The 24,542-nt window shown below is 44.8% G+C and overlaps 1 protein-coding gene across 3 annotated transcripts; it reads right to left on the minus strand.

Moving 5' to 3' along the window:
- Positions 1–163: 163 nt before the first annotated feature.
- On the minus strand, positions 164–20,624 carry LOC135259770 (EF-hand calcium-binding domain-containing protein 4B-like). Of its 3 annotated transcripts, none has more exons than XM_064344496.1 (18): positions 20,372–20,624; positions 15,775–16,091; positions 13,802–13,913; positions 13,184–13,379; positions 12,039–12,185; positions 10,519–10,609; positions 9,976–10,071; positions 8,828–9,015; positions 8,390–8,461; positions 7,784–7,829; positions 7,357–7,445; positions 6,082–6,580; positions 5,102–5,234; positions 2,858–2,939; positions 2,155–2,269; positions 1,851–1,952; positions 1,370–1,446; positions 164–1,082 (listed from the first exon to the last, which is right to left on the minus strand). In XM_064344496.1, exons 2-18 carry the CDS (start codon positions 15,979–15,981, stop codon positions 983–985), a joined length of 2,352 nt encoding a protein of 783 aa, XP_064200566.1. In that variant the 5' UTR covers positions 15,982–16,091; positions 20,372–20,624; the 3' UTR covers positions 164–982. The 3 variants fall into 3 exon arrangements, with proteins under 3 accessions (XP_064200566.1, XP_064200568.1, XP_064200567.1); XM_064344498.1 differs by lacking the exon at positions 20,372–20,624 and adding an exon at positions 19,630–19,715; XM_064344497.1 differs by lacking the exon at positions 20,372–20,624 and adding an exon at positions 19,476–19,619.
- Between the last annotated feature and the right edge of the window lie 3,918 nt (positions 20,625–24,542).

Consider the following 24,542-nt stretch of genomic DNA (forward strand, 5'->3'; position numbering starts at 1 on the left):
ACTTCGACTTTTCAGGTGAATAATAACAGCACTATCGACATTTACACTGAAAAATAGGCCAGAGGATAACCAAATTATTTAAAGTTGACATATTCTAACAGGCTTCAGTGAATTCATGGTGACATCATGTTGAATCCCAAAAATACCTTTTCTACAGCGAAAGTACACTAAGCTGAATAAATATTTGTATTTACAATATTACAGCTTTTGACACACTTTCTAAATCACAAACAATAATTAAACATTAACTTCCATGTAAAAAGAAAAGCATTCGGTAAGCTATTCAGGACAATACTGTACATACAACGCACAGTTCTTATTACTGTAACTACCACCTCTGTCACAAATACAGTAAACTGTAATTACACAATATTTTACATTATCATCCAAGGTTTTCAGTTATGGTGTGTGTTTACATGGTAACCAGATTCAAAGAAACCTCACTGGACATTTTAAGCTCAATAAGGAAAATGGTCTTTCTGTACTGTATTTTTTCCAGTTGCAGTAAAAGACCAATCAAAGATCAGAAGAGATGGACAGCCCCTTGTAGAAACTGTACTGTAGGACCATCTTAAAGTAAACAAAGCATCTTTCTCCCCTTTGATTTACAAGTAAAGCCATTCTGTTTTTGCTTTGAAGAGGAATTATTTAATTTTTAAAACTATTTAAGTAGGAAAATAAATTGCTATTTTACATATAATAGTGCACTGAGAAACTAGATTAATTGGCAACATTAATAATGGAATTCACTCTTGTTGCTCAGATGTAATATTCATACAGCCAAGACTAGGTTCTCTTCAATGTCCCCTGCAGTAAGCTCTGGAGAGCCCACAGAACCTTTTAAATGTTTAAAAAGGTCCCGTGATAGACGAACAGGACACAGAAGAACCAGGCCGTGGGGCAGAGGAGAACTTGGGACGTGGGGCAGGAGGGACAGAGGAGGTGCCGGCTGTGGGGCAGGAGGGACAGGGGAGGCCCAGCTTTACAATCGGGAGCAGCAGGATCTCTTGGTGTTACTGGGGGACTCCTGCAGTAACTGCACAGTCTTCTCCTTCTCCCGATCCTCCTGCGCCTTCAGAATCCTGCAGCACACACACACACACACACAGTATGAGCATGGTATGTGTAATTGTGCATGTGTGATATTTTATGCGTAAATGTGGTATGTTGTATAAGTGTGTAAGTGTAGTATGATGAGTAAGTGTGTAAGTATAGTAAGGTAAGTCTGTAAGTGTAGTATGGTGTGTAAGTGTGGTATGGTGTATAAGCTTGAAGCTGGCAGGCCCAGGGGCATACTTATCCCATTCCCTTTAACATTAATATTCCCTGTAATATTAGACAGAATGTTCTGCATTAATTGAACACTTGCCTGGCCAGGTGAACCATGGACTCCATCACATTGTGACCAGAGAGGGCGCTGCACTCATAGAAGATCAGCTGGGAGTCCTGCAGAGGGGTGGAAGGGGTACAGGCAGGGAGTGGTGAATGCAGACATATTAGTATTCCAAGCAGCGAAGCAAACCCTATTGTTTTTGTTAGGATTTTTTCCCTCGTTTCACTTCAAGCAATCGTGAGCTGGAATGGCCCAGAATCACTCATGAGGAACAAATCAGTCTCAAGGACCCTTCAAGTGTGCCATACTGAATTTTTCACACCAATTTTCAAAATGCTTCTTCTCCTTGAGAAATTGTCTGATTTGGATGAAATTTGGGATATTGCCTCATCTCAAGTACCTTTATGCAGGTGTTACTTTCCTTGTGGTTATATTACAATATAGCCGAATGATGATCCAATCAATTTGCAGACGGTGTAGCTTATCACTGTCACGAACAGGCCCCTTGCTCACTCACCTTGGCTAATTTGTCACCCAGTCTCTCCTGGACCTCCCTCGCGTTCTCTTTGTCCGTTTTGTTGCCCAGCAGCATGATGGGAATGGTTTCCCCGGCTCCTTCCTGGAAGCATCAGTGGCACCTCAGTGAGGCAGATAATTCAATACCTCTACCGAACGTTCCCACAACGCATCCAGCACCTACGCCAAACGTTCCCACAACACTTTCGGCACCTCTACCGAATGTGTGTTATAATGCTTATCCCTGTCCGTGCACAGGTTAGCCTGATCGGCAGCATCAGGGCTCACCTGTACGCCTGACTCACCTGTATGCTGGTCAGCCACTGGCGAACGGCGGTGAAGGTGTGCACGGAGGTGATGTCATACATGACCACAACTCCGTCTGCTTTCCGGAAGAACTGCTTGGTGATGCTGCGATACCTGCGCAAGCAAACACGCCTTCAGCAAGGTAACCGGGTTCTCACCTGTAGTGAAGGCCAGGGGCATATAGAGGGGCTGCAGTGCTGGTGATTTCCACTCTGTCTAGCTCACTGACGGACTCTTATCACTGCTGCTTTTTAGACTTTTATATTCAATCTTTTTTTTTCTTTTTCCCATATTTGGAATGGCCAATCATGCTCCTCCTCACTGCAGCAGGTCTGCTAGCTGAAGTGCTCCGGTTTGCTATCTGAGCTGTGCAGTCCACCAGCTGAGCTGCGCAGCCAGTGCGTCAAAGGAGTGCACTTAATTTGCAGTTGTCACAGGCACACTGCACATCTCTGGTCAACCAGAGGAGGCGCTGGTGCATAATGAGATGAGGACCATCCAGCTGACCAATGAGTATGATCCCCTCCCTCCCTGGGCAACCCTACAGCCAATCATGGTGTGGGGGCTGCCAGACCTGGTTCTACAGCAGATAACAGCAGTCATCACTACACTGATAACACACAGTCCTAGCTGAATTGAGTATACTTTTGATTTTAAAGGGAAACAGACAGGACTGTGAGAGTACACGCTCATGGATCTCACCTCTCCTGTCCAGCTGTGTCCCACATCTGCAGGGCCACCTTGCTGTTCTCCACAATCAGCGTCTTCACACTGTAGTCTATGCCTGCGGGAAACCCAAAGAGCGCAGGACAGGACCTCAGAACTGAACCCCAGATGCAATTTATTTGAGGTATTGGTTGGTAGTGTGTTAACACAGACACACAGCGTCATTGATGCAAAACACCACGAGTGCCAATGGCTCCTCACCAACACACTCACGTTTAGCATTTTCAGCTTGCTAAACGTGAGCGTGTTGGTGAGGAGTTACAAGCCAGCTACGGAGGTGCTTTATGTCTAAAATATTACAAATACAAAACTGAAAACAAATCAGTAAAAAGTGTTCAAAGCCGCTACATTTCAGGTAAAAAGTCAGTTTTCCATAACTTCCTAAGTAGAGCTGCAGGGAGGCACCGTTTCCCCCAGTACTCTCTCATGCAGAAAAATCAATTTTAATGAGAAAATATGCATCATTTCCAGATGGGAAAGTCAGATGAAAGCGCAGCCATTGATTTTTAGAAAATTTTTTCGCAAAAAATAAAGAGCAAAATACTCATCCAAAGGAGAAAAACAAACCCGAAAGGTCAGAAATCACAGGGCTTTTAAATACAGTACTTCACGGCAGTCAGCTCTTAGTGCTCATATTAAAAGTACGATCCCACCTTTAGATACACTAATATTTACAAGAATTAACATTTAAAAAAAAAATAAAAGCAACGTTACTGTACAAAAGTAGCAGGATAACTCTCAAAAAGGATTCATCATGATACAAACAAACTAAAGCAGATGAAAAGATATGGTTAAAAGGTTTCTCATTAAATAAAAAAACATATCAGAAAACAGAAAAGCTCTCTTCAGCACTAATGGATGCAGTGAGTGAGAAACTACTGTGTGTGTGTGTGTGTGTGTGTTGCTGATGATTTACACACTGATGTCACTGTGCAAGAAAAAGTCCTTCTCCACTGTGACAGGAACAGCCAGCAGCTCTGCCTGTCCGACAGTCATCATTACATTATGAAGAGAAAGAGTCTTGCTGAACTGGGGAGAATCCTGTTGTGGGGTGAGAGACCGCAGAGAGACTGCAGGGTAAAGAAACCACAGGGTACAGAGACCTCAGGGTACAGAGAGACTGCAGAGTACAGAGAGACCTCAAGGTAAAGAGAGACCACATGGTACAGAGAGACTGCAGGGTATAGAGAGACCTCAAGGTAAAGAGAGACCACATGGTACAGAGAGACTGCAGGGTATAGAGAGACCTCAAGGTAAAGAGAGACCACATGGTACAGAGAGACTGCAGGGTATAGAGAGACCTCAAGGTAAAGAGAGACCACATGGTACAGAGAGACTGCAGGGTATAGAGAGACCTCAAGGTAAAGAGAGACCACATGGTACAGAGAGACTGCAGGGTATAGAGAGACCTCAAGGTAAAGAGAGACCATGTGGTACAGAGGGAATGCAGGGAGAGATTTCCCTTCAAGCCCCTGCATGTGACGGTGTTTGGCCCCGTGCTTTTCTGTGCTGCTCAAGCACACGCCCTCACGCACTAATCTTCCACGCTGAATGCACACAAAGTCACGGAGTTAGATAAAGAGTTTAAGACAAGAATGAGCCATTGTTCTCCGGCCAAATGTTTCCGCGCGAGAAGGGCTAACAAGCATGTTTCCGTGATCTTTATTCCTACAGCGTGTTCAGCTACGACGAATGCGACTACGGTAAAACAAAGGTAAAATTCCCACACCAGTCATTACAGCCCCCAGTGGGCTGTAACTCTGTAGAGCAGAGACTGTAGGGGGGTCTAGCATTGAGGCCTGTACTGCTCTCCGGCTGTACACCACACATGAACTCGCCCACTTGTCGAGAATATGGTGAAGGATGACTCATCTGACCATATCACCTTTTTTCCACATTTGTGTCCACTCATTTATTCAGGTTTTTACTTTAATTTGTCACCCATCTGTATATGCAGCACTATGTGCCGTTCATGCCGGAAATAGGTACACTTACAATTTAGGCATTTTCCAGACTTACACAACTTCCATTTTCACACACAATCTATTTTTACAGAAAAGATATTTCACTTTGCTTTACTCTGCACAAGGGTACAACCGTGTACTGTTGTTACAGGCCCAGTTCCTTACCCATGATACTACACTGCTCCCTAGGACAGGTAGAGGGTGCTATATGCAATGAGAGCTACAATTATGGTGTTATATACTGCACTATACATACCCACAGTTGCAGAGGTTCCTGGGTAAAAGCAGTCGTCACAGAAACGGCGCAGAAGAGACGTCTTGCCCACGCTGGAATTCCCCACCAGCACGATCTTAAAGAGGCGGTCTGGAGTGGAGGCCACGCCCTCCACCTAAGAGTGACAGACACAGCAGGTCACTCCTGGACACGTCTGATGGTCACAAAATTGAATAACAAAAAAAACTTGATACACTAAAAAGAAAAAATACATTGACTTTAATTTTGTGTTTCTGACTGAATACACCCAAAGTCCTGCTGGTATCAAATGAGTAGCGGTTACATTTGTCTGGTGGACTTTTAATTTGTGCTAAAATGGCTGAAAGGACAGTTGATGACTGATGATCCGAGGAGACTGCTTAAAAAGTGCTGTTTCAGAAATTAGGCAAAACATAGGAGTTGTTTAAGAGCGCTATACATGGACACACACACCTGAAGCAGCTTAGTTACACCATACAGCCTGACCTAATAAGAGGGCAGCTCAGTCAGACCATACACGTTGAGTGAGAAGGCCTGCTCTGGCCTCCTGAGAAATGGCGCACCTGCCTCCACCATGTGACCTTCCTCCCGTATGCCAGTTCATCTGATATGGAAAAACCGCACACCTTTCCCTCTGGGTTAATTATCAACTGACAGGTACAGACCCATTATATGGGTTCTGCATGGGTACAGACCCACTACACGGGTGCAAGAGAGTTGTGTCGGGGTGTGTAGAGGAACCAAGCTCGTGGTTTGGAGGTTGCAGGTTCAACTCCCGAGTGGAGCATTGCTATCCTACTTTGCTCTGGATAAGCGCATCTGCTAATTGCCTGAATGTGTAAAGTAAATTGGTAGCAGAGAGAGAGGGCGATATTCCTAGGGAACATGTGAAAAACAGGAAATAAAAAAGTTTAAAGCTTAAAAGCAAAGTACATTTTTAAAAGTCTTTTACAGTAAAACAGCAGACAGGGTGCACAGCTTACCTGCCGGATGGTTTCCTTGCCGACAGGCTGCCCCCTGGGGGAGGAGGGCGTGTCTGTGTCAGTGAGGGGCGTGTCTGTGTCAGTGTGGGGTGTGTCTGTTTCAGTGAGGGGCGTGTCCGTGTCATCGTGGGGAGTGTCTGCTTTGCCGGGGGAGGGGTGAGCCCTCTGCTCTGTGGGTGGGGAGTCCTGCAGGGTTTCGGGAGCAGTGGAGGTCAGAGGGCAGGGGTAAATGTCACTCATCTCCAGATCTGAGCACTCCTCCCCCTCCTCCTCCTGCTCCTCCTGCTCCTCCTCGCCCCACTGCTGCAGCTGAGCCTGGTAGTGCTGCTGCAGCAGGTGGGGCAGGTGGTCCTCCTCGATGGAGATGATCCTCTGGAGCTGACCTCTACCGGGGCCCGCTTTCGAACCCAGAGCCTCGGCGCTGAGGCCCGGCCCCTGCCCGTTCACGCCCCCCAAGCTCTTCATCGCGGACAGCAGTGCCAGGTCGTCCTCATCGTCACTAATGAACGAGAGAGAGAGAGAGAGAGACGTCCTCTGTGTGTTATTCAAGAGCGTGTGCTACCCACAGACCACTACATGTGTTACTCTGCACCATGTCACTCAGTTTAATCGCCTCCAAACCCACAGACAGCACAGCTACAGCTACACGCTGACAGTAAATAAGCACTGCAAAACAAATAAGTCTGGAGCACACTGATACAAAATGAGCCCTTTAAAGGTGAAAAATAAAACGGATGCATTTCAACGCTACTGTGTCATGATCGGTCATATAAGAGAGGCATCGTACAAAATCAGCAGTTCTTAGTCTCCAAAAGATGTAGCCAATGATTGACACAGATCACGTGCTTCCAACAGGGGCAAACATAAGGCCTTTATTTGAATACAGACTACCAGAACAATCACCGCAATACTTACAGCAATACAAATGAGACAACTAAAAAAACAAATCACCAATCGGAAAAAACAATCGACAATAATAAATTGTGCTTCTGTTATGCTGAATATCAACACTTATAGAAACCAGGACAGATTAAGCAACTTGTTGAGACCCCAGGGTTCAACCATATTGAGGGTACAACTCCAAAGTGAATCTCTACAGAGAAGACGATTCGCAATGTAAACAAGCCCTGCGTCTGACACAGCTCTCAGTCGGAGCAGTAACCATCCTCCACCCTTTGCCCTTTCATGGCATGGCAACTGTTCAGGTGTCCCTTACTTTTCAGTAATGGCACAACTCTGTGCGTTAAAGTCACCCAACGTGTCTGAAACGCCCACCTTTTTAAGGACTGCTGCCTCTCGTCGTGGTGCAGCCCCAGCCACCCTGGCCTGTGCTTCCGGGACTTTCTGAGCGAATCCTTGGATTTCTGCCGCGGAGTGAAGAGCGTGAGTCATTTCTCCGGTTTCTCTTCGAAGTAAGAACACCGAAATTTGTCTGACAAAAATTCGTTACAAATGCTAAAAGCGTTTTCATAATAATACTCTCCTACAGTGTGGCTCCCTAAATATCAATCAGTTGCACAGTTCTCTGAATGATAATAGGAAGGGAAATGCATACGCAGCTTCGTTAACTTAACAAATTATACCTTATTATCAAAATATGAAAAACCGAGAGACATTGAGCAGGTGTTCCGGTCCATGTCTACCGTGTGAATCCCTGTGGTCTGACTCGATCCCGCAGCTCATAAAAAGCAGAGGTACTTACTGAGTAACACACGTCCCGCTCGTCTCTCAAGAGTTTATTCATTTCCCTGGACAGAATTTGGGGTGGGGGGGGGGGAGTGGGGGACACAGAATATCAAGCGGTATGAGCACATATTGTACAAAGCAGCTGGATTAACTAAGAGAGGGACATGTACAATATACATGTAAAATATATGTGCTATATATGAAATATGCTGAATGTGTATTTGCACCACTGTAATTGAGACTCCTCTGAATGTCCAAACTGCACACTTACACAGATGTGACTGCCAGGTGAGAGGGTTCTATTGCTTCTACTGTTCTACTGGCATTAGAACATTAAGGGATACAGGGTGTAAGATGAACTGTATTGAGGTGACAAGATGAGACAACAAGACTGAGCTATCTTACTCTTTCTGCAGAAACCCTGCTATACGCACATTACATACTGTATACATGCATCATGTGTGTGTATCGCGAGATTACATACACACACATGTTCAGCAGGTCCAGACTGTGTCCGGTTCTGCTAGGTTCTGTACCTCAGCAAATCCAGACAGTTTGTGGTTCTGTAATGTTCCGAACCATAGAAGGTGCAGATTGTGTGCGGTTCTGCTAGGTTCTGTACCTCAGCAGGTCCAGCTGTTTTAGAAGGCTCGCCCTCTCTCGCTGCATCCCCTCTGTGACTCGATACAGCTCCCTGTTCACAAAACCACAAACAAAACAGCTCACACACACCTCTGCACACAGGATCCTTCACTCTGCACACAGGATCCTTCACACAGTATAGAGATCTGCTTCATAACTTCATAGCAGAGGCAGGCGCTGGTCATTCACATTTATGACTCTGTGATAACTCACATCTCGTGTTCCTGTAGCAGCGCACGCACGCACGCACACACACACACGCACGCATGCACACAGACACAATTACCAGTCTGTTATATGCGAGGGAGAGAAGATTACTCACAGCTCGCGGTCCTGGTGCAGCGCACACACATACACACACACACACACACACACACAGTTATCAGTCTCTTATAAGTGATGGAGGGAGGGGGCTCACAGCTCGCGGTCCTGGTGCAGGTGGGAGGCCTCCTCCTGCAGGCGGCTGAGGCTCTCCTGGGCAAGACTGAGCTCCTGGCAGGTGTGTCTCAGCTCCCGCTGCAGCTCCTCATTGGTCTGTTTGAGCTTCACGTTCTCCACCCTGCTCTCCAGCTGCTTGCTCTCCAGGTCCTGACACTGCAGCTCCAACTGCACACACACACAGGCGTCAAATATGAACACGCACACACACACACACACACACACACAGGCGTCACATATGTACACACACATGCATGCAAAACACAAACACACACACGCACGCAAAATACAAACACACACACACGCATGCAAAACACAAACCCACACACAAACACACGCACATACAGGTGTCACATATGTACACATGCAGGCATGGAAAACACAAACACACACACACACACACACACAGATGTCACATATGTACACACACGCATGCGAAACACAAACACAGACACACATGCACACGCACAGTAATTCTGCACGTTAACACAAGCTGCGTTAATCCAGCATTGATCCAGCTTCATGCTGGCATTCCTTTTGTACAGAAACAATGTTTACAGAGAGAAACACGGAGCTACTCATTAGTAGCAGTAATTAAGGCACACCAAGCACCCCGTAAACAGCTTTTAATGACTGTGCCAAGGAAGATGCCAGCTTCTCTTTATTAAGAAAGAACTCAGGGAAATTTACAAACTCATGTTGACTTTCAGCACAATTAGCTTGGGTGGACTGCAGAGGCAGTACACAGATTTGTACACTGAAAGTCACGTAATGAGAGGCCAAGCCGAAACAGCTCACTTCTCTGATGGGTTACGCTAAATCAGTTACAGCAGCTGTATCTGCCATCATAACTAATATCATTTATAGAGCTAGAGTGACAGTCAAACCTGTTGACTGAGTGGATGGGAGCCGGAAAATGTGTGTGGGAGAGCGTGGGATGGAGAGTGGTGAGACTGGATGCGGCGTGGTGAGACTGGATAGAGAGCGGTGAGAATGGACGTAGAGTGATGAGACTGGATCGAGAGTGGTGAGAATGGAATGGAGAGGGGTGACACTGGATGGAGAGTGGTGAGAATGGATGTAAGGTGGAGTCAGGCAGAGGAATAAAGAAGTAGATGCAAATCTCACCCTCCTGTGTTTGTGAAAGAGCTGCTCCAGCTCCTGCTCCTTGTGGTTGAGCTGCTGCTCCAGGTCCTGACTGCGTGACAGGAAGCGCTCAGAATCCTGCAGGAAAGAGGAAGAAAGACTGCTAGAGCACTGCATGCTGGTTACCACAGTCCTATTTGCCGGCACCAACTGTACTTGTGCATGCTAGATAAGTAAAACAGCACCTGTAGCAGTGTATGCCAAGGGTGAGCATACTGTAGCAGTACATTCTGGGTGAGGTGATGATACCTGTAAGGGTGCATGCTGGGCATGGGTGACAGTTCTTGTAGCAGTGGACACTAGGTAAGAGCAATGTACCTGTTGCAGAGCATGCTGGGTAAGGGTGATGTACATGTAGCAGTGCATATGGGGTAAGGGTGACAGCAACTCTAGCAGTGCATGCTGAGTAAATGTGACCACATCTATAGCGGTGCATGCTGGGTAAGGGTGATGTATGTGTAGCAGTGCATACTGGGTAAGGGTGTGCATACTATAGCAGTGCATGCTGGGTAAGGGTGACCATACCTGCAGAAGGATCCTGTCCTTCTCAGACTTGATCTGTTGCTCCATCTCCTCGTACAGACGCTGAATCTCATCGTCATGAGTCGCAGATTTTCTGCAAAAACAACCTCAGCTCTGAGCTCTGTGCCGACTTTGCTTAATAAGAGAGGAAAATAGGTGAAAGCTCCGTGAATTAATTTCTATATCCTGAACCACAAGGACCCCCATTTACATTCCTCTTATACACGTGCCTTACGTAAGCCTTATAGGAGCCATCAGCACAACAACAGACAAAAGACGTGGTCGGTAATTAGCACAGAGGGACATCACAAAGCACTTCTGTAGCACAGGTGCTAATCAAACGCACATACAGACACCAGAGAAAGACTTGCAGCGGCAATTAAAAACACACTTTTAGACTGCCAATTAAAATCACTCAATGTACGTTCAGTGAGTGCACATTCCACTACCTGCATGCTCCTAATTCTCACTGAAGGGGGGAAAGATTCAAAGAATGTATTGCTGGTCTTAGTAAAGTCACACTGTTTACAGACACACATGTTTTTCCTGCAGATTACTGGTCATTTGAAAAGGATAAATTACACATCCTGTAAGGCATTACTGTACCACAAAACCCGGACCTTCGAACGTATCCTTGAACGTGATAAAGAAGCTGTCCATTAAATCACGTTTACAAGGAAACCTGAGTGAGGAGATGAAATAAGAAAGCTGTATCTGATGGTATTCCTACAAGGACCAAATCAGTCTTTCAGGGTTTGATAGCAAATGGTTGTTTTTCAGTAAGTGGGGGGCCATGTTGGGCTGGCTGTTTGTAAAAAGTGGGGTGCTGTGTGAGGCTTCATTCGCGGTGATGACTTTACGCAGCAGTTGCTTTCATGTGTTGTTTATTCACTCACCGGCCACTTAAAAACACTCTAAAATCATAAACCATTGAAGGACTGAAGTGTCGGCAAATTTATGGTTAAAGAGATTCAGAGATTCCAGAGCAGGGCAGGAGTTTAACAGGCTCACTATGTGACAAGTCAAAAAGTCACATGTTCATTCTTCTGAAAGGCCCAAAGTCTGTCAGCACAAGAGCCCTGACCTCCCTATTCCACTCACGTATAAGCTCATACATTCGTAACAGGCATCCCCATTCTCCATCCACCCATTATCTAACCCGCTTATTCTGGTCAGGGTAAGCGGGTGGGAAGGGGGGATGGGGGGAAGGAGCCTATCCCAGCATGCACCGGGTGAGAGGCAGGAAGCACCTCCATTCTGTGCTAAATAATTTTTTAAATGTTTTTATGAGTGAAAGAACACTTCAACATTTGCATCTCAAAGATCTACAGTATCTGTGATGACTCAGTTTGATGCATTTTTCAACACATATTCACAAATGGGTGTGACCAAGGCCAATATTAGTGGGGTTGGATGACCTGTTGTTGGACGCACATCTTTATGAATATTAACTGACATAATCAGGAGGAAGTAGAATGGTTGAGCTGGTCACCTGGTTCCCATACAGACTGTGTGGCACTCACCTCTTGAGGGCACTCTCCATCTCATTCTTCTCCTGGTTGGCCTCGTTGATCTGGAACGTGACCCTGGCCAGGAACTCCTCAAAGTTGGACAGGAGGTGAGGCTCATCCCGACGAAGCTGGGCCCACAGGCTACGTACCTGGGCTGGGCTGGGGGCAGGGCAGGGTGGGGCAGGGCAGGAGAGGTCAAATTTGGGTATGGTCTACGCCTAGAGAGGAGACGTTGGGCTCATTCCAATTACATATTTTATCCCTCTTAATCACCTCAGTACTCGCCTGACCTGGAAATTGATTGAGGTGTGCCATCGTTAATGATGTTATGTTTGATGTGGCTTAAATTGACTGAGTAAGGCGTTCCATTTGCTACACACGTTCCTTGATTCCGCCGTCCTCGTGTCCCTCCCTTGCACCCTTTCCTTGCGTCCTTCATTGGATGGAGCCAAGCAGCGAGGAAAGAACGCAACTGGAATGAGCCCACCGTGCTAAGTCTCATAGCATCAGACAGAAACTACTGCAATTGGCAAAGAGCACCTTCACAAGAGCTTGGAAACAGTTTCCAGACAGAAACTACTGCAATTGGCAAAGAGCACCTTCACAAGAGCTTGGAAACAGTTTCCGTACGTATTTTATTCCTCTTAATCACCTGTCCTCGCCTGACCCGGAAATTGATTGAGGTGTGCCATCGTTAATGATGTTATGTTTGATGTGGCTTAAAATTGACTGAGTAAGGGCGTTCCATTTGCCTAACACACGTTTCCTTGATTCCGCCGTCCTCGTGTCCCTCCCTTGCACCCTTTCCTTGCGTCCTTCATTGGATGGAGCCAAGCAGCGAGGAAAGAACGCAACTGGAATGAGCCCACCGTGCTAAGTCTCATAGCATCAGACAGAAACTACTGCAATTGGCAAAGAGCACCTTCACAGGCTGAAAACGTTCGACAGAAACACGCAATTGGCCAAGAGCACCTCACAAGAGTGAACAGTTCGACAAATGAGCCACAGACATTTAAATTTGATCTGTTTCAACATGTGGTACAGCACAGAGACCAGGCCCCGCCTCATCTCCACAGCCCTGCCCAACCCTGTAGCCCCGCCCCTTAGCCCCACCCCAGCCCCACCCCATCCCTTCAGCCCCGCCTCTCTGCTCTTACTCCTCAAAGATGCTGCTGGCGCCCAGGCTCTCCATCAGCATGCAGAAGTGTCTCTCCTCATCATCCTCGCCTCTCACCAATCGCGCCTCCCACTGCCTCTGGTACAGCACCTCCAAGGACCCTGGCGCCACGCACGCCTCCCCCTCCACCTCCCCCGCCTCCGCCACCGAGATTCTCCGCCCAAACAGGAAGTGACCTGCACAGGGACATCACCCAACACAATCTATCACATTAATGCCAACAACCCCCAACACATCACTAACGCCAACACCTGTGACCTGTTACCAACTGTTACCATGCATACTTCATGTAAATATATTTTTATGGTCAAACTAATTCATTTCTTAAATCTTTAAGTCAAATTTTTGAATTCCTGACAAAATAATGAACTATATAGTTAACATCTTCAATGCAGTTTTCATATAATCATTTTCAGTGTGTTTTTGCTTTTAGTTTTTGAAGTAACTGCTTTCATTTTAAATAATGGAAGTATTTAAAACAGTATAAAATGACCGAGGCAAATAACATAACCCTGTCCTCTTCCATTCTAAATGCTCTAACAAAAGACTGACAGCTTGGAGCTGACATGTGACATCTGAGCGGCCAATCAGAACCCACTGAATCCGGAAGAGAACTCCTCCAGGGTGAGGTAGCCGTTGGCGTCGGTGTCCAGCGTGTCGAAGACGTTCTCCAGCTCGTCTGCGCTGAGGGACAGGCTCCCGTGCAGTCTCTGTCACACACAAGGTTCAGGGCGGGGTCAGCCAATCAGGTTTAACACGCCTTCCACCATCACAGCTTTCAAAAGACCGCTGCTGTGTTCACAGGCACATAAACCCAACACCTGTCAATCACCTGAAGCAGGGAACAATCACACTATGAGGGGGAATTTGTCAATGCACCCTCATCTTCCCAAGAGACTATGTACTCTAGCCAATTAGCTTCGATGCTTTCTTTCAAAAGATTCAATTTGATTGCAGCTAGCAACATTAATTGTTTCAGGAATGTTACATCTTCCAATTTTTTTCTTAAACTTTCTCATCTCATCATGTTAACAGACCAATGGGCTTCTCATGTGAGTGTAAGTAACACTTACATGAAGGAGTTAAATCCACACAGGGTCACTGGGTTCAGCTGCACATTACATATCAAACACATTAAACACAGTGTACTCCAGAGCTGCTGAATCTACAGCATACGTTAAACACATTGTGCTCAAGTGCTGCTGGACCTGTAACACATGTTAAACACAGTGTACTTAAGCCCTGCTGGATGTGCAGCAGAAAGACTCACTTTGCATAAAGCTCCATTTAGAAGCATGTTTATTCTAAACAGGGTTTTTTTTGTTTTGTTTTTTTTGTATGAATACAGCAGGCATCGTGGGTAAATTATGCATTGGTTTGGTTTGATAAACAGGATCAGAGCTCTTCAGTGCATGAGGCTGAACTGTAAGGACAAAGGCAAAGCAGAGAGGAACAGAGACTGCATCTACACAACAATGCAGAGAGGAGAGGAGGAGAGGAGGAAGGGAGAGGCGAGGAGAAGAGGAAGGGAGAGGCGGGGAGGGGAGGGGAGGAGGAGAGGGGGAACGGAAGGTCGCCTATAATAAGAGCCTGAGGTAGTCAAGGGCCCCCACACTGCAAAAAAAAGTCTGTCTTAACAAGTGTTTTAGTCTTGTGATGAGACTTAAAATCTTTTTTTTTCTTTCAAGTACAAAATATTAGCTTGTTTTCAGTTACTACTTAAATGAAACTGTCCTACCCCACTGGCAAATCTTGAAAGAAGTCAAACAGACACCCTCATTGGTAATCTTTTGCCTTGTTTAGCAAAAAAAAAAAGTAATAGAAATAAGATTAAGTCTAAATATAAGACTAAAATACTTGTTAAGATCAACATACATTTTGGTGTTTGCAGTGCATCCCCCTGGACCCACACTGCAGGCCTTTCACTAGTGTTGGAAGCCCTGATCAGCCCAGGTGGGGCAGAGTGGGAATGGTGGGGCATGGGCGTGGGTGGGGGTGGGGGTGTGTGTGGGGGCAGGGGCAGGGCATGGCAGGGTGGGCGGGGCATGGCATCCTCCCACTTAATTACAACAGAAGCTGCTCTGGACTGCCGCTGTTCTCACAGCACATTTAATCACATGGGGGGGCGGGGGGGCGCACACAGCTTTCATCACCATAACTGCCCTTTGATTTGAGGCTCTTTTTAACAGTGAAACACGGCAGCAATTAATGCCCAGTGTGGCCTGCATGAGATCTTACAGCAAAACCTTCTACATCTTACTGTCCAACAGCACAGCAAGGACCCATTCACACACAGCATGGAGATCTGTGTGAGAGTTTTATCAGCCCAGGACTGAGGGGAATACAGATGAACCATTCAATAAATGTGTTTGACGAAACTGGCATCCTGCAGTCATGTTTTCACCAGGTCAAGTGTAGGCTATATCTTGCGAATACCACACAGCTCACTACTTCACAAACACCACTGCTTACTCTCTGAGGGACTTCCCCCTCCACTATCTGTTTTCCTGGTGGAAGCGTTGTGTGTGTGTGTGTGTGTGTGTGTGTGTGTCTGACATGCACTAGCTGTACCTGCATATCTCTGCGAGTGATGAATCCTTTGTCTTCGATGTCACATATCCTGAAGAACTCCAGTGTTTTCTCCAGGATGGCGGTTGGGCCAGGGTCACTGAGAGCACCGGCATTTCGCTGTGGGGTTCCAGTGTTCCTGGATACCTGGTCCCTCAGACAGACGCTGTGAGCCGCCTGGGTCGCGCTGGTACTGGGGGCTCCTTCCATGCTGTCGCTCGCTAGCCCCCGACGGGGTAGAACCGGGCCCAGACCAGAAAACCCCCCAGCGTCCGCTCACAGCCAGGTGATGACGTCACCGCTCATTATCGCTTAGCAACCTAAACAGGAAACAGGCAGGCAAACAGAGAAAGAGGATAGAACGCCGTGTACAAAAAACCTAACCCTTAACCTAACCCCATACACAACTCTAACCCTAACCCTATAACCCCAACTCTAAACTCCAATCTCCACTTGTCACAACAGCTGCAAATGCTGCTTCTAAGTATTTAGGGAACACGGAAACTTTGGCTGAGTATGAACTTTATACAGCCAGTCATGTGTACACTCATACTTCACTTTCCTCTGGGTTCTTTCGCCCAGAATGAAAAAGAAAGGTGACAGACAGACATCAGCCTCAATTCAACAAAAACAAACAAAGATGTTTTCTTCACAGTTAGTGTGTTAATCATATTGAGTCCGGCACCTGCTAGACTGCCTAGGAAGAAATAACCCAGCACTCTCTTTTACCTGAAAAGTCAAACTTCAGCGTAAATAAATCTAAGATAACATGACAGTGTGCAGAGATGCGAAGAGCAATGATGTGACATTAATGCATAAGTGACCACATCAAAGACAGATATCACACAGTAATGCAACCATGGCAACTGAAGAAAAATCAATAGCAAGCCACACTTCCGCAGAATGTGTTGAAAGGTGAATTCTGGTTAAAGGTCATTAGCCTGAGGCACGGTGCAGCTGGGATGTAAAGACATTTAGAGCGGACTCTGCCTATGGTCGCCTAAGGGAGGGGCTAAATCCTGCTCATCTTTGCAACAGCGTGTCGACGCGACTTCACCCCTTCAGTCAACAGACAGCAGGGCGGGATCCTGGGGCGAGGATAATCCCTTTATTGACATCTGTGGGTCGTGTCCCTGTAGGTTATCTAACCCTCCAGATTTGACGTGTTGGGGCCCAATGCACAAACTGGGCGGGTCCAGCTGATGGCCCTCGACTTGCAGCTGTTTTCTATGCCAGCACACCTGTGGCGTGTTATACCTGCACACCTCATTGTGTTACACCTGCACACCTGCGCTGTGTTACACCTGCACACCTGTACCATGTTACACCCGCCCACCTCACTGTGTTACACCTGCACACCTGCACCATGTTACACCCGCCCACCTCACTGTGTTACACCTGCACACCTGCACCATGTTACACCTGAACACCTGCACCATGTTACACGCGCCCACCTCAGTGTTACACTTGCACACCTGCACCATGTTACACCCGCCCACCTCACTGTGTTACACCTGCCTGCCCATGTTACAACCCCCACTTCACTGTGTTACACACTGCACACCTGTCCATGTTACACCAGCCACCTCACTGTGGGGTTTCACCTGCACACCTGCACATGTTACACCGCCCACCTCACTGTGTTACACCTGCACACCTGCACCATGTTACACCCGCCCACCTCACTGTGTTACACTTGCACACCTGCACCATGTTACACCTGCACACCTGCACCATGTTACACGCGCCCACCTCAGTGTTACACTTGCACACCTGCACCATGTTACACCTGAACACCTGCACCATGTTACACTCGCACCACATTCCACCCACACACCTGCACCACATTACGCTCGCACACCTGTGCCACATTACAGCTGCCTGACCTAAACTTTTAAAATGTCTTATCACTGAAATGTATTTCACGAATGATCCGGTGTTTCAAAGTCTAGATTAAAAATCAAGAGGTGATCAAGCCTTCACTGTAATGGCCCCTAGGGTCTAGAGCAGCCACCCAGACAACAATAGGTCTGCTGATACAGTCTCTGCTTTTAAAACCAGCATTAAAACTTTTTTTTCTTCTTTTTTTTCCCACTGAACTGCCTTCTGTAATGACCGATAGCTATATACTGTGATTTTTACTTTTTACTTGCTGGGTCCTACTGCTGCTGTTTTATCATTTCCTTGTATTGTTTTAAAAAAAAATGTGTTTTACTTACTGTGCTTCTTTCCTCTCTTGGTTTTATTCTTTGCGTTTTATTATAGCTTTCTGAATGTTGCTGTTTTATTTGCTGTTCGTTCTTCCCTTTTATGCTGCTTTTACTGTACCCCTTGTGTTGTAATTATACTTTATACCTCATTCCTTTATCTGCTCTAGAAAGCACTGTGTGTCTATCTGAAGGTGCTATTAATAAAGTATTATTTTATTATTATATCTCTACAGGAGACAAAACTCCATACGTACAGAATATCTCACATAGAACCAATCTCACTGTGCACAGACACAGTAAGATGATATGAATGACAGTTTAATCAGCAAAATGATTTGCCAAATACACAATTTAGAATTGGAGTTCTGACCCCAGAAAGCCTAACTCCAGACCTCCGCCACTTAGATCCCTCCGACTTTTACTCCACACACACACACACACACACAAACAAACAAACACACACATGCACACGTCACTCAGCTTTCCTGAACCACAATGTACACCTTAACTACTAAAATAAACTAAACATAACTCACCAATGAGAAGATAGCAAATACATTTTATATTTTGTCTCAAAATGACAAGGCTTTGCATTGCCACACAGTTCTGTCATTCTTAACATTCTAAATTATGGCAACAGTCTTTCCATTTGTTCAGATTTTTCCATTTTTCTGTTGGATACAGAGCCTCTTTACACACAGCCCAAGTGAGCAGGAAATATATTTTCATTATACCTTCTACTGACACCTGCAATGTATGTGTTTTTTTTTTCTTTCTTCTTCAGTGTTATCATTTACCTGGTGTATTTAGTTTAACTCGGTGATAGACTGCCGTTGGTCTCACTAGGCAAACGGTTGTAGTAGTGGCTTGGCATTTGTGACGTAATCTAAGAATGCGTCTTACTAGCCAAACACAAACTCATATCAGGCTCATATCAGCACACACAAGAGGGAGGTCTGTTGCGGCTATTTCTAGTTTATCCCGTCTAACACCAGTCAATTTGAATATTTACTTCCTAGTTATTAAGGTTACCACAACATAATGTTTGTAGCCTTGGTAGTGCTACCTTAATGATCACTATATATGTTTTAAAGAGCCATACAGACGTGAGGTAACTGCGTCTGTCCAAGAACATGTTTACCAACACTTGGACATGCTCTAACCAAATAAACACGTTTTCTCTTAATTTAGCTTTGTCGGATAGAAATCTTTGCTCTATAGGACAATGCAATCTTGTTCATTTAAAACATGCTGCGTGTTGTGCTGCAGCATGGGCTTCTGTGAAGGTTTATTTCCACTGTATTAAAATCCAGATAATATATAACTGTATGTATCAAGCACGCCCTTCGGTGACTTCGTTCCCTCATCTTATTCAGTAGTGAAGGACGAACATTAACAATACAAACAACACTGTAAAGACCAATGGGACAGAATCTCCAGGTAAAACAGAAGAATTAGAGAAGTTTCTAGCAATCGCGCTTGACTAAAACTTACTGATCAAACTTGCCAAAACCAACACCTGTTGGTTGTTTCTCTGCTTCACTGCAACAGTGAACTGCTACGGTGCGACAGAGCTCGTGTTGCACGGTATCAGAGGGTCAATATGTGAGTTTTACTGCCTGCAGTCTTTATCAGTTCACTCGCCTACCCTGAGCCAGAGAACTGGTGCGCCAGAGTAGATTGAGAAAGGAAGCGGTCTTGCGGTAAAAGCAGCTGGTTTTTCCGACAAAGCGTGGAAATGGGTGTGTTTGTGGTTCGTTTGGTGTGTGAGTCACATTGACTTTACAAGCACTGAGCGTGTGATTCTGCAGTCAAACACCCTACTAAGACAGTGACAGCACATTTCAGAACCGTGCGTGTCTGTGGTAGGCTATATCTGCATCATCGCTGGTTGCAAACTCATATCACGTATAAAAGGACATCCAGTGCACGCTCGTTTAAGCGACATCCTAATATTTCAGCATGTTGTGGTATTATTTCTGCAAAATATAAAATATTTTGATCCCTAAACAAAAATTATCCTTGCTTTACTTTGAAAGACAACTGAAATCTGTTACTTTTACCAAAGGAAACAGGTTGTCAGCAATTATCTTTGCATTCTATAAGTGGACAATAGGAAGAGATCCGATTTAGAGAAACACGAACTAACTTTAACTACAATAAAAAGAACGTAGGTGCCAGTCTGGCTATTTGCGTTATTTTATGACTGCATTTGTGAATTAGGCTACTTCTCACTTTTAACACAGTGACGTGGACGTTATCTTGAAGTTACTTTTAACAAAGACCACGTGTGACATTTGCGCTTCATAAAATGACTTGAAACAAACCAAATATCAAATTGCTCAGACATAAAGTTGCATTTCACAGGCGGAATAAAAACAGAAACTTACATTTATGTCTGGCTCCGACAGAGATGTGGCACTGCTCCTAGCTCATACTTCAAGCGAACGCAAGCGGGTCGCTCAAGTTTGCTTTTTGTGTAGCCTGCTGTATAACTTTTAAGTAGCTCCAGTGAAATATTTAATGGTTTATAATGAGACCAGTCGGTCGGCTCAGGAGAACTGCTTACATTCGGCTCGTGTCACTCTTTAAACGAGTATCCTACATCCAGGACACATAAAAACAGCGACTCCTTAAAGCGTGTAGGTGACTGTGGTCGGAGGGTGGGACTTAATGAACTAATGAAGCATCGTAGCCATAGCAACAGCGGCATTGCAAAGTTCAGCAATCCTACTCATCTTATGTTTGTGACAAAGTTATTTGATCTAATCATATTAAATACTGTAGCGTCCATGTGCTAGTGTAACACACGAGTAAAGTAGACATATGCCACACGTCCTGACGATTATTACAAACGTTCACATTATAAAATAATGAAAAAAAAGTGCATGTACACGTGTCTTAATAAATATCCTCCTCGATGTTCTTAAGTTTCCTTTACATAATTCTACAAGCGTCGAAGATAAACTAAGATGCGCACAGAAAAGGATTAATTGCACATATTGTCAAACATAGGTTAAGATCTTTTCCAGACATGCCATAACTCCACTGCAGTACTCCAGTGCAGTACTCATCATTACTGTAGGCTACAGGGTTCCTGTCCCCACCACTGATTTGATGCATTTGAAAGTTGGAACGATATAGACTTACTAATAGTGTACCAAACGGCTCATATTAACGATGCGCACAAAGTGCTTTAAAGATAAAAACATTTTAATTTAAAAGAAGAAGAAGAAAAGAAACACACGTTTAAGGAAAACCGAACAGTGAAATAGCCTATAAGAAATAGAAGGGTACCGTCATAAGCGGTGGGAAAGGTGGTAATAATTCCTGGGGCGCAAAGAATACAATAAAAAAATATAGTAGAATCATGTGTAACTTCATTCATTGGTGGTGGGCCCCAATGTGAGATCTTTTCACGGAGCCCAAAATCACTGGCAGTGCCCAGGTATCTGGTGTGTGCGTCCAGATGTATACTCTTCTTTGTGTTTCATAGACATTGCTGAGACATAACAGCATCACCGCTGAAACCCGTGAAAGGATGGATAAACGAAGCCCCAGAAAACGATCATGAAAACACATACTGTCCTCTGAGATCACACAATGTGCCATCACTATTCCATCGTTTCAGTGGACAGCCTCTGATCTTTCGCATTGGACGTGCAGCTGCATGGTACTTCAACCAGGCGCGTGCGTAGGGTGATTCATTCAACTGAAAGCTCTGATCGTCTACTTCAAAGCTTCTCCAGATTTTAAAATGCTTATGTACTATTATTATCATCGCACTTCCGTCTCACTCCTTTTCTGGACAGATATGTTTTTTCTATCAGGTGCAAAAGATTCTCTTTAGTAGGCTGTTGTTTGCTGGATTGGTCAGGATTAAATGACATCTGGGAGTGTATAAATTGTACCTGTGAGTGTACACTATATTACAGGCTTGCGTCTATGAGCTTATCTACATTATAATCAGGATTTCTTACAAAACCAGACGAATAAGATAAAATGACAAAAAATAAAAATAATAAAGCATCAAATGAATGTACGTTTCGCATAAAGCTCAATGTAAACTGCAAAACAAACTATTCAAATGATAAAAGCCGGACATAAAAGCCGAACATTTTTTGTTGTTGTTCATTTTAGGACAAACATATATAGTAGCCTACAGGCCACTTTTATCTCTAAACAGAGAACATTACGTTACATTACATTTATTTGGCAGAAAAAAAAAAATCGGCGTACAATAAGTGCATAGCGTAGGCTACAATAAGAGAACTGAGTTATGTTTGTGATTCTGGTTTGTTTTTGTAATTTAACCATTTCTTCTCAAACACAGAGCTGCATAAGACCTGCACAAGAGGCTTCCTGCAGAAAGAACATTATACTGTATCATGACATTCAGTTAATAAAGACGCAGATAACATGCAAACTATCGCTTCAAAACTACAGCCAGCATTTAGGATGTACCAGTTAAACTGGCAACGATTTAAACTATTTAGATATTAACTGAAGTAGGAAAATTAGTAAAAAATTAATTAGTTATTTCTTAAAAAAAAAAAAAAAAGAATCAAGCTTTGACATTTGACATTTTACTTCATGTCATTCAACAAGTGGCAACAGCTAAACCAGTTTCTTGCGCCAGGCTACCATCTAGCGGTCAATACTTAAAGTAGCATAACATTTTTTTGTAGTCTGTCCTTGTAGAAATTCACCAAGAGCGTTTTTTTACAGGCATTGTTAAAATGTTGTTTTTCTTTCTTTTTTTAAAAAAAAATGTTTTTAATTGAGACTCGCACGCAACTAGCCGCGATAGCATTTCCTCCCAGTAGTTTTTGTTCGTGTTTCTTCAAAATAGGCTAAGCATTTAATCTCAACATTAGGTCAACTGTAAATTATTTCTTTATTTTAGAATTTATATTTGTACCTGCTTATCAATTAAATTGCATAATACTCTGTGTGTAACACTACCATGTGTGTTTAACGACCCCGTGTGTTCCCTTACTTTGCTGTTCACCAAGGCTGAAAACTGTAAATCGAGTTACTGACTGCGCACAGCAGGGGGCGCTACCACATGTGATCAGCCAAGACAAGGCTATTGCAAGCTTTATTCTCACCGTGGCTTCTGATACGTCCGGTTGCGACGGCTGTTAGCCAGATTACCAGGTGATGCAGGAGCTGACATTGCTGGTCATCACAGCTTCAGCCACAAAGGTTGGGATTTCATCAAAGTCACCATAATTACTACAGATGGATTCGCATTAGCACATGGAACCTGCTTTCACATATGTGTATAAATGTTCTATTTTGATTAAGAGCCAGTGTAATGATTGATTCCATCAGTTCAGGAAATCTGAAGAACAGGAAAGAACAGAACTTTTCTGTGGGACGGGGTATTTATAGAATGTGTTGCGTGAGTGTTGAAGCAGAGTCCAAACACATTTGTGTACAAAAAGCACCAAGTTCTTAAAAACTGCTTTCAACTGAACTGACTGAACAGACTTGGAGGGTGGAAAGATGACCTGTTATCGGTCTCTCTTTCAGACCTCCTTTCAACAGCCAACAGGAAGAGGGGGGAGGTGGGTAGAGTCTGGTATACTATGGTGGGGCGTAAGGGGCGGTGGGGGGAGGGGGTGGTGTGATTTGTCAAACCCTCCTGCCCTCTGAGGGAAGCAGACCCTTTCAGCCCTACACAGCTCCTGCACAACAATGGCATGTAGAAATTGCACACAGATGTTATTTACACAATGTCAATGCCCCGTCAGAGAGATTAATAGTTTAATTTAGCTCTTTTTTTTTAACAAACCAAAACTAAACCTGTGATTTTTGGCTCTGGCCCCTACACTGACAGTCTGAAAGTGTGGAGACCGCACCCCTATCACTATGAAGGACAGGCTATATGTGAGAAGTCGCCTCCTCTAAATGAAGGGCAGGCTATAACATAGACCACGGCCCCTCTCTACGAAGGACAGGCTATAAGAGACCACGCCCACTGGCGATGAAGGTCAAGCTATAGCCAAGACCACGCCCCCTTTCTATGAAGGGCAGGCTATAACTGGGACCAGGCCCCATCTCTATGAAAGACAGGCTATAAGGTGAGACCACGCCCCCTTTCTATGAAGGACAGGGTATAGATGAGACCATGCCCACTGGCGATGAAGGGCAGGCTATAGCCGAGACTACACCCCCTCTCTATGAAGACCACGACCAGGCTTGAGAATCCCTGCTCTGCACTGAAACAAACACCACACGCAGCACAGACACACACACCACACACACCACGCACACACACACACACAAAATAATTTTTACTTTTGTTCTTAAAAATGTTCCTACGAAAAACAATATGAGATTTATGACACGTGCAGCCCTTTGTTTTTGTGCATATCCCAGGTGTATGAGATGATGAATGCTGAATGTTTGTAAATTATATGCGTAATGAATGCTAAAATGTTTTTGTTCTTATACGCAATTTACGATCAAATGTAAGCGTACATATGTTTTGTGAATGAGGTCCATTATGTTCCATGACAATCAGTGAATCATCAAATACAGCTGAAAATTCTG

The sequence above is a fragment of the Anguilla rostrata genome, chromosome 7 (assembly GCF_018555375.3).
Source record: "Anguilla rostrata isolate EN2019 chromosome 7, ASM1855537v3, whole genome shotgun sequence".
Classification (NCBI taxonomy): domain Eukaryota; kingdom Metazoa; phylum Chordata; class Actinopteri; order Anguilliformes; family Anguillidae; genus Anguilla; species Anguilla rostrata.